General features: G+C 37.5%; 1 protein-coding gene across 2 annotated transcripts in view; it reads left to right on the plus strand.

Annotated features, from left to right (window-relative positions):
• The window catches only part of CNTRL (centriolin), a 33,792-nt gene that overhangs the window by 6,100 nt on the left and 13,981 nt on the right, over window positions 1-13,711 (plus strand). Inside the window, exons 1-16 of one of the 2 annotated variants that reach the window (XM_083807455.1) lie at window positions 388-412; window positions 1,252-1,371; window positions 1,694-1,919; window positions 2,359-2,468; window positions 2,726-2,920; window positions 5,247-5,400; window positions 6,060-6,280; window positions 6,947-7,123; window positions 8,086-8,220; window positions 9,240-9,385; window positions 9,858-10,038; window positions 10,927-11,106; window positions 11,397-11,576; window positions 12,134-12,250; window positions 12,665-12,809; window positions 13,301-13,440. In XM_083807455.1, coding sequence (XP_083663581.1) covers window positions 1,267-1,371; window positions 1,694-1,919; window positions 2,359-2,468; window positions 2,726-2,920; window positions 5,247-5,400; window positions 6,060-6,280; window positions 6,947-7,123; window positions 8,086-8,220; window positions 9,240-9,385; window positions 9,858-10,038; window positions 10,927-11,106; window positions 11,397-11,576; window positions 12,134-12,250; window positions 12,665-12,809; window positions 13,301-13,440 — 2,412 coding nt within the window. In that variant the 5' untranslated portion in view covers window positions 388-412; window positions 1,252-1,266. Of the gene's footprint in view, window positions 1-387; window positions 413-1,251; window positions 1,372-1,693; window positions 1,920-2,358; window positions 2,469-2,725; window positions 2,921-5,246; window positions 5,401-6,059; window positions 6,281-6,946; window positions 7,124-8,085; window positions 8,221-9,239; window positions 9,386-9,857; window positions 10,039-10,926; window positions 11,107-11,396; window positions 11,577-12,133; window positions 12,251-12,664; window positions 12,810-13,300; window positions 13,441-13,711 lie in introns of those variants that run through there. The other variant, XM_083807454.1, reaches the window with a different exon arrangement.

Consider the following 13,711-nt stretch of genomic DNA (forward strand, 5'->3'; position numbering starts at 1 on the left):
TACATCATCCTAAAATCTTATGCATAATAAATGTCTTTCATTGGTAGCTATAAAATGCAAGGCTCGTACAGGGGCCCTGGAAAAAGTCCTGTTGATTTAAGAGTGCTCAGTTGTGAATGACTTGCCTAATATTTGGCTTTTAATCTTACTTGTTAAACTTGTCCTCTACAATTTTATCCTTCAGATTCTCTATTGCTAATATTTATTGAGCTGTTTCTTTTGTGAACACGCTAACCAGCAGCCTATTTCTAAAATGTAGTTTTCTGTATAGTGAGATTTAGCAACAGATAGTTTGCAGCTTAACCCACTCTTACCCTCTGGATGACAAACTTTGCTCGCTTCTTTCTTCCTTTAGCTGGTGTATTGATTTGTCACAGTTCCCTTTCCGCAGAGCCTTTATTCCTCACTGAAGGTAGCCCCCCTGTGCTCCTGAGTTGCGTGGTTATTTTCATTTCTAGAACTTTTTGCATGTTAATAAAGTAGGAACATCGTATAAAGTGTTCCAGTGACACTGCATTCAGTGTTTTGGGGTACAGTTTTTTTCTTCTTAAGCAGTTATTTTTTGCATGACATATGTTGTTTTTTAAAAATCTTTCTTTAACCCTTTCCTTTATTCCAGTCTATTCTATTTCTTTTCCTCCATTAGTTTTGCTTTCCACTGTGTATTGGAGTCTTGCTGCATGTTCTCCCTCAGGTATTCAGCATGAAAAGTTGGTTTAAAAACGAATCACATGACGGACCTTTTTTTTAAAAAACAAAGAAACAAACAAAAAACACAAAACACCCAACTAGCACAAGGTTAAGTATGGACTTTATACACTTGATAATTGAGAACTGTTTTTTTTCCTTTTACAAAGACTGCTAGGAATGAGTTCTCATTGCTCATTTGCAGCAGTAAATATATTCAGTATGTGGCATAGATTTTTCAAAAGAATTGTACCCAAATTATTTTTTTTCCAAAGTTAGTGAAAAACTTACTTTCAAACCTCTGCACATAAACTTAAGAGGCCTTTCATGTGATCATTTGTGTTATGTTGTGGGATTCTTGTCTAATCTTAGTCGTCATGTTGTATCTTGTAATGAAGTTGTACTTTGTGATATTCTTGACCCTAAATATACCATCTTACCTTTCTCTAATGTGAACTTTGTTTTGAAGTTGATGTCTTTGCCATCCTCTATTCTGAATTGAAATGTACGTGATAATGATGACACTTGATTGAAATCAACTTACTTTGCTTACTGATTTATTAGCTAAAGCAGAAAACAATGGAGCTAACCCGAGCTTGCCAGAAGCAGTATGAATTGGAGCAGGAACTGGCGTTTTATAAGATTGATGCAAAATTTGAGCCATTAAGTTATTTTCCATCAGAGGTAATAATTTTAAAATAACGGGTTTCTTCATTCCTTTTTCTCTTGGCTTTTCAGTTGTTCAGAAGATATCAAGCTTTATAGCTTTTCTATAATTCTAATATATTCTGCTCTATAAAGAGTTATTAGTTATAAAAAATCTCATTTTAAAATCATGTTACATGATTTGATCTAAATTGTGTGTTATTTAATGTGTTGAATATTAGTCACTTTCAAAATTAAAATGATCTTTGTAAAGATGCCTGCATGAGGGGAGTCTGAGATGTTTCTGAGATAGATGTATAAATGACGTAACATTTATATGTAACTGATTTATACATTTCAGGATATTGAACTTGATAATGTACCTGGTGAAAGCCCATACATTGGTAAGGCCAGATATAAAAGAAATATGTTCATAAGAGAAGGCTATATTGCTAACAAAGCTCAGCAGATGGAGAGTGGAAGAATGCAACTAGACGAAGATGATTTGTGTAGGAAATCTCAGCTGAAACTGCAGTTTCAAACTCTAGATGAACAGTTGGAGGATAAAGAGAAAAAGATTAATTCAGGTAAAAGCTTTATTTTTTATGAAATAAAAATAAAATACATGTAGCAATGTTTATTCCACTGATGAAACTTTTGGCACAGATTTGACATGAGAATGATAACAGTGTCAAAGGATGTAATTGCTGTAACTTCTCAGCCATGTCCTTTATGTCTTTTGGGTCAAAATCGTAACAATTTTTTGCTATTATTTTATGATAATTAATTATGAAAAGATTAAATTTTAATATAGAAAAGAGAATGTTGGACACGTCTCATATCTGATGCATCAATTTAATTGTATCAATCACATTAAAAGCTTGTTAGACTTTTTTTTTTTCTTTGAGAAATCGTAGTATATCAGCTTTGATTATCCCTGTTTAAGGAAGTGTTTTCTGATTAACATGTTAATAGAAAATGTGTATCAATGTTGTATGGAATATTAATACTTTTTTTGGGTTACAGCACAGAGAAGATTAGAAGAACTGCAAGGTGCAATAGGAAATGCAGAGCAACGAGTTCTGAAAGTAACAGGGGAACTGAGACAACTGGAGGATGCTCTGGCTCAGAAAAAGGTACGCAAAGGACTTGCTAAGTGGTTAGCATTTGAAAGTGTTTGCAACTGTGTTTATGTAGAAAACAGCAGTGTTTTTCTCCCCATTCTTTTTTAAATGGGTCATGTATGTGTGTACAATGAGGATTCAAAATAATAAGTAGGTCATATTTAGACAACCTGTTAAGCTAAACTACCAGTCTGATTTAACTGATTGACAACACTTTAAAAAGTCATATTTCCAGTTTGTTTTACCCAACCTCCTAATGCTGTCTCCAGATCTCACAGGCCAACAAGGAAGGTCTGGAGCAGCAGTTGAGTGAAAAGATACAAATCCTGCATCAGCTACGCAACGAAGCTTTAGAACTGGAAAAACAAATGGAGAAACAGAAAAGAGAAATAGGGAAAAAGCAGAAAGAGCTTGAAGACTTGCAGAGTTCTCTTGCTTCTGTAAATCATAAAGATCCAAGACACGTGAGTAAAACCAAAATCTTGAATTTTTATCTACTACGTATATTCATGTACTGAGAAATGTAGTAAAGGCCATTTTAACTGATTACCATTCAGTTATATAATTAATGAAATAGACGTTATTTTGCCATTTAGCAATTTCTTTAGCAATTAGGACTCTGCTTTCACTGTTACTCAAATGTACAACTCAATTTTTTTTTAAGATTATAAAAGACTTGTGCAACCGATTTTCAATGTAGCTGCTGCACATCATGTTAAGAACTAGATCTTTATGCTTTGCAAAAACATGCTGTGCGGAGCCTTGGAAGGAGAGAATTTCTTTGTAAGAGAAGTCACACATCTCTTCACAGAATATGGCCTTAAAGCTTTAGAAAGGTCTGTGTAACTGCTGTAGGCGTGTAGCTGAAGTCCTGCTTTGTCTGAGAGCTCTTGCATTGGCACTAAAGTGGGCTAGCAAGCGGCAGGCCTAGAAAACATATCTGGAGTGGCAGATGAAGCTGACCTGGCTGGAGTGGTGACAGCTTGTATTGATATTCCAGGCAGCAACAGCTGTGGCTTTCTGCAACAGTCTGGTATCCAAAACTATAATCAACTTTCAATAAATAGTTCTAATTCTGAAAAGATTTATCATGCCCTTTTGGCGGGGACTAATAACCTTCCTCAGCTGTTGTAGGTGCTTCTGTTGTTACTGATAGATTCAACAAGGTCTCAAGGTCACAAGGGTGTGCCAAGAGCTCTAGCATCTTTTTCCATCTCTATGGAAGCAAGACTCTGGATTTCTGAGCCATTTACTGTTTTCAGACACAGTAAACATTTATGAAACTATTAAATTAAAATTAATTTTAATATTTTAAAAAAAAAGCGCTTGTCTTTTAAAATGAGAGCTTTTCCCGGCCAGCTTGAGGCTTTTAGGCATGCAAAGAAAGAACTTGGAGGCTTTGCTCCCGTCTCCAGCTTTCGAAATCCGCGCCTCTCCCCCCCGCGGCCGGGTAACGGGAGGGCGGCCCGTGCTGCGGGCCCCTCGGCCCGGCCCTCCCCGGGAGCCGCCCGGCCCCTCGGGCCGCCGCCCGCTTCCAGTCAGGGCGCGGGGACCGCGGCCGCCCAATCGCCTCAGCGGCGGCAGGGCCCGCCCGGCCCCCCCCCGGGCCGCCCCGCGCTGAGGGCTCTGCGGGCTCAGCCCCGCCGTGCTCGGTGCCGCCCGGCTGAGGGAGCGAGCCCCGGGGTGCGGCGTCGTGTTCCGGCCGCGGAGGCAGCAGACAAAGGGCGAGCTGTGTGTAAGTGCTTGTTGTTTTTCAAACGGGGCTCGCGGGGCGGTCTGCAGCTGCGGCCAAGTGACTCAGCAGCGGCGCCTCGCCGCCCGTTTTACTTGCTGAAATCTCGCTTTTGAAAGCTGGACGTTAGTTTGGTTTTAACAGGTGGCAGGCTGAACTGTATTAATTCGATAAGCTACTTCTAACGTTCATATTTTAATACGTTAAAATTGGGAAAATACATTTTTTTTACCAAGTGCTTTGTTATAAAGTTACTTCTATAAGTGATTTTTCTGAGAGTATGTTTTTAAAAGTCCTACTGTGAGCTCTATTTCTTTTTTGAGTACTAAGAGGAAAGGTGCTGGCTATCATGGCAGCGTAAATTACATACTTTTCCAAGTTTTTTGTTATTTAAGTTGTAGGTAACTTCATCTAGTGAAAAACATGTAGCACTATTTATGTCTATAGTCTAGCTTTGTATACAATTGAAATAATCGGTTAAATTTATCCTAAATGTGTGAAGTCCTGGTCAAAGTCTGTGTGAAGTGTGGAATTGGTGTATTTCCCAGAAAAACAAAAACAATTTTGCTTTATGTAAACCTTAGCTATAAAGTTGGCATGGCTTGCTGGTTGTTCAGTGTTTTCCTTCAGGTGATGACCTGACATGTTCTGAAGCATGGCTACCATGAAGGCAATGCAGGATGACAGGATAAAGCTTCTGGGGAAAGTCATGTCAGTTTTTGAATGAAACAGGAAATAGTATAGCGGAAAATAAAGGTGTGGAAAAAGCTAGCAGCCATGAATACAAACTTGTAAATGCATGCCTGATTCATCATGCCTGGGCAAGGGGGGAAACTGTACCTGATCATGCTGTTTGCCACACATTACTTGCCTACCTGGGATTCTTTGTGAGGTAGTAAAGAGGAACACAAACAAATAAAACCAAACTCCAGAAGATACGTTGTGCTTGTGACTTTCACTAATGGTAGTGAGACACTGCAGAACTGAGTAAAATAGAGAGTTGACTTCTTTAATTGGTGCTGACATTGACCCACTTGACCTTTCCAACTAATTTACAGGCTCACATGAAAGCTCAAAAAGCAAGTAAAGAACAGCAGCTGGATGTAATGAACAAACATTACAAACAGCTTGAGAGTCGCCTGGATGACATGCTCTCTAGGATTGCTAAGGAAACTGAGGAAATCAAGGACTTGGAGCAGCAGCTCACCGATGGTAATATTTTCCTTGTCTTACAGTATTTCTTGTATTTAGGATAAGATCGTAATTGAATTGGGGAATCAGTTCTGCTTTTCTTTGCTTCAAAGAAATACGGAGTGTGTAGGTTAAAAACTATTCCCAGCTGATCTATGTAGTGTGTATGTGTGTTTGTTTTTCTTTCTTCCCTTCTCTTTTTTTTCGGAAGGTGGGAGGAGCAAACAGCTGCTTTGATTGACTAAGTGCTTTGTTGCTCTGGGGTTCAGGATCAAAATGTTGAGGCAGGAAGGCTCTTGATCAAGTCTGAGCTGAGTGGTTTGTTGATTACTAAATGTATCCTTGTCATCTGCAATTTTGTATACATAATAATCTATGTGAAAGTAAATGTCCCAGAAAAGAATATGAACAAAAAAAATCTTTTAGAAAGATGCCATTTTAGAAGGAAGCTGGGGTGGGATGCAGGTTTTTAAGCTCTTCCAGTGGTCAGGTTAGTACACTAATAGTGGAACTCTTAGCCTTTAAAAACACAACGCAGGCATTTTCTTCTTGAATTCTAGCTGCTTCTTACTTCATATTCCAGTAGGTGAACAGTTTAAGATTAGGAATGGCAGTTTTGTGTGTTTTGTAAGTAAGCATGGTGTCTTTGCGATTTTTGAATTCATTTTGCATTTCTGCAGGTCAAATAGCAACTAATGAAGCACTGAAAAGGGATTTAGAAAGCATTATCGTTGGATTACAGGAATACCTGGAAAGTGTTAAAAGCCAAGCAAAACAGGCCAATGATGAATGTAAAGAGCTGCAGAAAGATAAAGAATCTTTGCTGCAAAGATTGACAGACCTACAGGAGGAAAGAAATAACCTGGAAGTAGTTGCCATGGATGCAGAAAACATGAAAAAAGTAAGGCTTAGTACTATGTTTCTTCCCAAGTTCAGATTACTAAGAGTAAACTTAAAACTAAGCAAGCAATCAAATAAGAAATGTCAAAACATAGTTCTCTGGACAAATTTATTTTCTGGTAGTGTAACTTCAGTCAGATGTGCCCGTGCACATTAAGAACAGAACAGGGCCTTTCAAGCCAGTAGCAAGAGGCAGGCAGTAAATCTGTATTTACAGAAGATCTCTTAGAAATGCAGGCTCTACCTCTCAAACATTACTGAAAATGTACTTGCAGTCACTGTCATAGTGAATTGCATTAGTGAAAACTGGACACTAGCCCAGGGACCTTACATCAGTCCTGTAATCCAGCTACTTAAAGATCTGTCTTACTATCCTGATAAGTATTATGTAAACCTTAATACCAGAGGCACGTTTCACTTTAGGCTACACCTTTTCAACTTGTGTGCAGACTTTATGCAAAGTCTGTCACAGTAGCATCATTGACCTGACCTTTATATATAGTAGTGCTATCTAGGATTAAATTTTAAATGTTTGGTGATTAGAGTTAGTGGCTCTATTTTGACTTTACAGCAGTTACTTTGAGTTCCTGAGGAAGAGAGGCGATGTACTCTGAAGAAATCTTGTCTCTCCTGTGTCTATATTTCTGAAATTAATGTAAAATTCCAGGAAATAGCAATGCTAGAAGGTGCACTTCAAGAGCAGCGAGAAATAAACGAATCACTTAGAGATGCACAAGGGGATGTTAGTGCCTATGAGGCTGAACTGGAAGCCCAGCTAAGAGACAGAGACATTGAAGCCAATCAGCAAAAGGAAGAATTGGAAAGACTGAAACAACTTAGCCAGGTAAGAACAGAGCTCTACTGCTGCCAAGGTGATAATCAGCTGGGCTGGTGGTGTGGGGGGAACCTTTCCTCTGTACCTTGTCTCCAACCTTGATTCCTTTGCAAGAAGTTGTTGGTTTAGATGTGTCCTGAAATGGACGTTACCAGTTCACTAGGACTTGTAACCTTACATTGAAGAGAGGTACAAAGTATTTGTAGCCTCAGTAGAGTTTATTTACCATATTCAAAGGAAAATAGTTATCAGCATCTTTTTGGAAAGAGATGTACACATGTCAGAGAAATAATACTGAAGCAGTACTGTGAAATGTAGCAGGAGAAAGTGGCCACTGTTGCTTTTTCTAGTAGAAATTGAGATTTATAGTGCCTTTTTTTTTTTCTTTTAAACATGAAGTAATAGCTTTCTGATGGGGAAAACCAATATATGCTTTAATTTGTACATTTCTATTTTATCTTCCTGTTGGGGATCCTCATTTGGATTCACACACAGTAATGGATGGTGACTACCATCTTGATTCAGTTTCCATTCATCAGAAATGAACTTATTTTGTGGTGGTGGCCTCTTTTTTTTCTTTCTTTCTTTCTTCTTGAAAGATTTATTCCACCTGCAGGTTCCAGATTGCAGGAGGACATGAAAATTCAACACAAAGTGCTTCTGTCTCCAACCCTTCCAAGTCTTCTAGTTTTGGTGATTCAGGGAAAACTTGGAAGCTGTCTGTAGAACCCTGACAAATGTAATTCTGTCAGTTTCCTGATGGGTAGGATATGCTCATATTAAGTCTGTATTAGAATTTGCTATACCACTCATGATGATGATGTTTTAAGAAATATAAGCTGTTATATGGCAATGGTTGTTTTCTTAGGGGCTGTTGTCATACTGTTACTCTTTTAGAAATACAGCTGTTACATATTTGCGTGACAGGCTGGGAGTGGGGCTGTTAATCTGGAGGTTTTCTGTGTTTGTAGATGGAACTGTCAGCTCTGCAAGCTGAACTTGAAAAAGAAAGGCAAGCATTAGAGAATGCTCTGACCAAAGCACAACTAGTAGAAGAGAAGGAACAAGAAAATTACAAGCTGCTTACTCAGTTCAAACAATTGCAGGTGAGGTACTTTGTTGCCTTAACAAATTACCTGATATGCAGTCTGCTTTTCCACTGCTACTAGGGGAAAGTGATAAAAAATTTTATGGAGTTCCTTATAAATTTTGTTTTGAAGTTCGGTAGTACTTATGACTCTTACTGCCTTTAATTTTCTTGTCCAGAGACCCTACACCATAGTCTTTTATCTATTGTGGACATTTGAAATTATTTCAGAGCTGCTCTATTATATTGCAATGGAATTGATAGATTGTTTAAATATATCTTTATTTCCCACAAGCCTCATTCACTATGCGTAAGTAACTTTTTGTGTGCAGCAGAAAAACTGGTCCAATACCTAAAGCAGAATTTATTTCATCTGTTTAAAGCTGTGATCCTGAGGAAGCTTATTCAGTTACCACAAAACAGTAATGGCATCCAAGTACAATAGGCAACACAGCTTGTGATCGTTGAATTTCTAGGCATTTCATGAATTCCTTGATGTTCAGAAACACCTCTATTTAAAAGAGTGTCACAGATCAGTGCCTCATCTTACCTGGGATTAGAAACTAAGTGTGCTTCTTCCTAAAGCTGCTGAAAGGCTAAGTCAATGGGATTTTCTTAGGCAAGAGTAGTACACTGGGTTCAAGATTATCAAAATATAACTGGCAAAGGAGCCTCCTTAATTTTTAAAATTAAGAAAAAAAGAAAACAAACTGTGCAATTAGAGCAGTTTTGCTCATTGTGGGAAGTCTGGGTTCAGTTCTTCTTTGCATACATCTGATCCCATTTTCCCATCTCACATGCTCCTCAAAGGATACAAGGACCACCAGTTTATAAACAATCCTCACCAGATATTAGCACTGTAATTTTTGCTTGTTCTCATTTTGTTGATATTGGTCCAGCTCACATTGGGGAAAAAAATGTTGGATTCTTTGTTTGGAAAGAAAGAAAGAATTAGGTATTCAAATTTTATAATAATAATAAGCATTAATAATTTATGTATTTCTTTCATTATGTTTGTGTTTGTTTTTTTTTTTTAAGGGAGACAATAATCTCCTGAAACAACAGCTTAAAGATCTTCAGAATGAGCTAAGCCATGCAGTTGGCAACTTGATTCATCCCGAGGAAGTCCTTGCTCGTATAAATGAACTCAAGGAAAAGCTTCAGACAGGAGCAGGAGAGATTAAGTGAGTAAAATAAAAGTATTAACAGTGTTAGATTTGTGCACATTAAATTGGTAAGTACATGAGAGCAACAACGTACATCCGCTGCGTCCTGCTGAGTACCACGTGGGCAGTTCAAACATGAGATTTAGCACCCTGTGGTTAATTAAGAGAGCATCACCTGAGCTCAGTAATTGTACTACTGAGGGAAATATGCATTCCTCTTGGGTTTCACTGCAAGAGGTAGAACAAACTTTTTTTTTTTACCCTTTGTCCCCAGCAACAGAGAATGGGAATAAACAAAGAACAGAATAATCAGAGCTGGGTGTGGAGGTCTGTCTTGTGCAGTGTAACCTGTTCAGTACCGCACCTGAATTCATTTACATTGGATGTCTGCAACTTGTACTATTGTACTAGGTTTCACTGTTTCAGTATCTGGTATTGCAATTTAAAATCACTGTTTTCTGTCTTGGAACCTGGCTTATTTGTCTTTCAGATGTTGGAATTCAGATGATGTTTTGGGGAAAAGCCTTGCAAATCTGCAGAAAGAATTTAATAACATCCTTGCTGATGCACAGAGGGAAAAAGAGAAAGCATGGGTTAGACAGAGACAACTGCAGGAAGAAATTGCATCCCAGCAGGAAAAACTGGAAGATGTACAGGAAAAATATAGACAGGCATGTATCAAAACTACGAAGGCAAGAGTAAGAAAACTTGAACTTAGTCTAAAATATGTAACTTGCAGCTGAAGGATCAAGCTTCATTACAGGTGTATCTTTGTTTCCCTCCATCTTTCAGAGAAGTGTTTCACTACGAGTAGGTAAACTGAGCACAGGTGCTAGTCAGAAGCAAATTCAACAGCTGACATCAGAGCAGGACACCTGTTACTCATGATTCCCACAGGAATACTAACCATTATTAGAGCTTTGATTTTTTTTTTTTTTTTCCTTGTGTACACAAGTGTATGTCAGGTCATAACTTTTGCTATTTAAAAAACTGTATAAGCAGGCAAGAGCTTTTGAAGGAGGAGAACAAACAACTGACCACTTCCATGCTGTGTATACCATGAAGTTCTGTTTAAAGTAGAGAAAAATATTGTCCATTCTTTTCATAAGAACCCTGTGAAGACAGCGATAAAACTGAAGGTATTTTTAAGGCACCAAAAAAAAAAACACCAATAAAAAAGTATGCTTATACTTTAGACTGCTTTAGATCAGGTATTTGATAGATATGACATATGCTCCTTTGCAATTTTTTGTTAGTTTCTTTTTTATAAAGCTTGAAAAAGTCTTGCTTGGAAGAGTAGGATTTGACATGCATTTAAACTTCCACAAGCAATCTCTAATTTGACCTGTAGGATAATGAGGAGAGACCTGCTTTTTGGTGTTCATGTAACAATGGAGTCATTAACAGGTTCATGAGTTTTGTCTCATTTTTTGGTGAGTTAGAATTTGGACTGAATGCTATGTCTCTCAAGCTACAGAGAGTTTAATTACAGGGAGAAAAATACAGCCAGTAACCTTCTCAAAAGTTATTCTGCTTATTCTAACGTATTTCCCTTACAGGTTAAATCTGAAAACAAGCAGAATAAGAACAAGGTCCGTCAGTTAGAGAATGAAATTCGACATCTACTTGAAAAAATAAAGAGCATGGAAGAAATTCAGGGCCTTGCTGATCAACAGCTCCAAGAGGCAGATGAAGAAAAAGAGACTATTCTTGCTCAGCTGGAAGATTTAGAGAAAAGGGTAAGAATGAGTATGGACACGTCCATGCACAGTGTTTGATGTCCCAGGAAAAGAAAATTAAAAAAACTTCTGAATTATTTTGCATTTTAAGACATAGATTGAATGCAGGAAGAAACATAGCAATTAAATATAACCTGTCTTTTCCTTAAATTTTATTGGTAACCCTTATTTTTGTATTTTTCTGATACTTCTCTATATACAATACAAAACAGGATGTGTAGGGAAGTCTTTCTTCCATGCTGCTTTCTATTTGAAAATTATCATAAATCCTATTGTTTTCCTGGTTTCAGAAAAAACTAGAAGATGCCAGGGCACAAATGCAATTTGCCAGTCTAGATAAAGAACTGAAGGAATTAAAGAGAGCAATCATCACTTCAGATAAACTGGCAGCTGCTGAACTATCCATTGCCAAAAATCAGCTGAAGGCTCTTCATGGGACTGTTCTGAGAATTAATCAGGAACGAGCTGAGGTAAATCAACATTGATAATTAATTGCTAGTTATAATTAAGCAGTGCTTTCTAATGTCATAATAATGGTAGCAGTTCTGGTATTGCTTTTAAATTCAAGTTCAAATCTTTATTTTGAATTGGCCTGCCACATGGAAGCTGTTGCTTTGGACAGTCTCATCTTGAAATATAATAGATGAATGTCTGAGCAAACTTGGGTTTGGACGGGCTATGTTGCTGCATGGTGGAATGTGAGGGAGAGGCAAGTTTGATCTTCTAGCAATTGAAAATCAAACGATAAATAATACATTGTTACATAAGACAAATAGAAGAAAATATGGAATTTAGTTCTTATAAGTCAGGCTTTTAAAACTGGGAATTATTTTTGGCTACATACTAACATCTACTTTGTAGAAATGCTAAAGTTAAAGGAGAAAATATTTTACGTAAACTTAAGTGTCCATCTGGAACAGACAAGTGATGATGTTTCTCATTAGTCTGCATTTCACAAATTTTCATATGTCTGCAAATTTGTGAAGTATTCTTTCAAACTAAAGCTAAAATAAAATTTCAATTTTAGGAATTTGAGGAAGCTGAAGAGTTCTGTGTTGAAGCAGCTCGTGCAGCTCGGGATCTTGCCCGAGCAGAAGCAGAAATAGAATTGTTACAACAACTTCTAAAACAGAAGGAAGAACAAGTAAGTTGGAGCAATGTTTCCTCTATATTATATGAGGAGGGTAAAAGAGTGGTTCAGCAACTTTCTGAAACTGCTATATTCAGTTGTCTGCCATAGTCTTTTTCTTCAAGTTTCTCCAAGTCACAGTGTTCTTCCCTCACTTTACACTTGCAAAGAACAAAGTGAAAACCTTACTGACTAGGTTATCTGACTTAGCGAACAGGTGACAGGTTTACTTAACATACACAGTCACATAAAGATATTTAAGCCTCAATCATAAGAGAGGATGGGAAGAACAATTTTGTTGTATCAAAGTAGTATGTGCATTGTGCCAAATGGCCACTTCTTTAGGAAAATGTAAGTCTGTTTGAAAGCTTTAGTGTAGTCTACTTTAAACTGAAGTGCTTTGCTTTGATTTTAACTCATTTAAAATAGTTACAGCATGAAATGGAGAAAGCTGGTGAGAAGAATGTTGCATCAAGCTCTCAAAAGTTTGAAATAGATCAACTAAATGACACTCTGGAACAACAGAAAGCAGAAATTGACCATTTAAGATGGTTGTTGGATAACAGTGGGACAGGTAATATCTCTTATCTCCATTTCTTGCAGTTAAGCGTGAATGCAGAAGAACTCATTTTCTTCTCCGTATTTCTTACTGTTTGTGGGAAGCTGTTCAGAGCTCTGTAATTTTATTGTAGAAGAAACTGTTCAGGATACCTTTCTGTACAGTTCTTACACCGTTACATATATTCAGTCCCTAAATAACTCTGCTTCAGTGGATTCTCTGTATCTATGTATATGAAGAAAACAGCAAGACCTAACATTTCCAATGTACAGTATTTCTACAGTGCATTTGAAATGCACAAAGTACAGCTATGTAAAGTGTACAGGTCTTTGCTTCTTTGAATATATAGAACAGAAGAAATGGATGGCTAAGGATCAGCCACAGTCCTAGCACTTCTCGGTTTCTAGCTTTTCCAGTTTACCTCTGGTAAATTTAGTTAAATTCTGAATGTTTCTGGCTTTATTATTAGCCTTACATGCTTTTAAAACCATGTGATTAATTTACAGGTAACAAGGATGAAATTGACAATTTACAAGATGAAATTGCAGCACTCAGAAATGTGCTTTCATACCAGAACGATTACATCACCAGTATAGTAGATCCACTGAAAAGAAGGGGATATTGGTATTACATGCCATCATCACAGGTCAGAAAATCAAATCCTGTTATGTGGAGAGCAATATGATATGGGGAAAGTCCACTATAATCTTGCTAGGTCTGGGGAGAACTTAAGAAAAACATTGACTGGCATGGAAGAAAAATACAGAAACAACACGTAAACAAACAGGTCTGCCGACAAAGTCTTTGCAGAGCTATTTAGTGATAGAAATCTGAACACGTGACTTGGAGGCCACCTTTCAAAATGCAGTACTGTAAATTCATTTACGTAAGAGTTTAAAAGGGACGCAGTACATACA

This window comes from Anser anser (genome assembly GCF_964211835.1).
Source record: "Anser anser genome assembly, chromosome: 21".
Classification (NCBI taxonomy): domain Eukaryota; kingdom Metazoa; phylum Chordata; class Aves; order Anseriformes; family Anatidae; genus Anser; species Anser anser.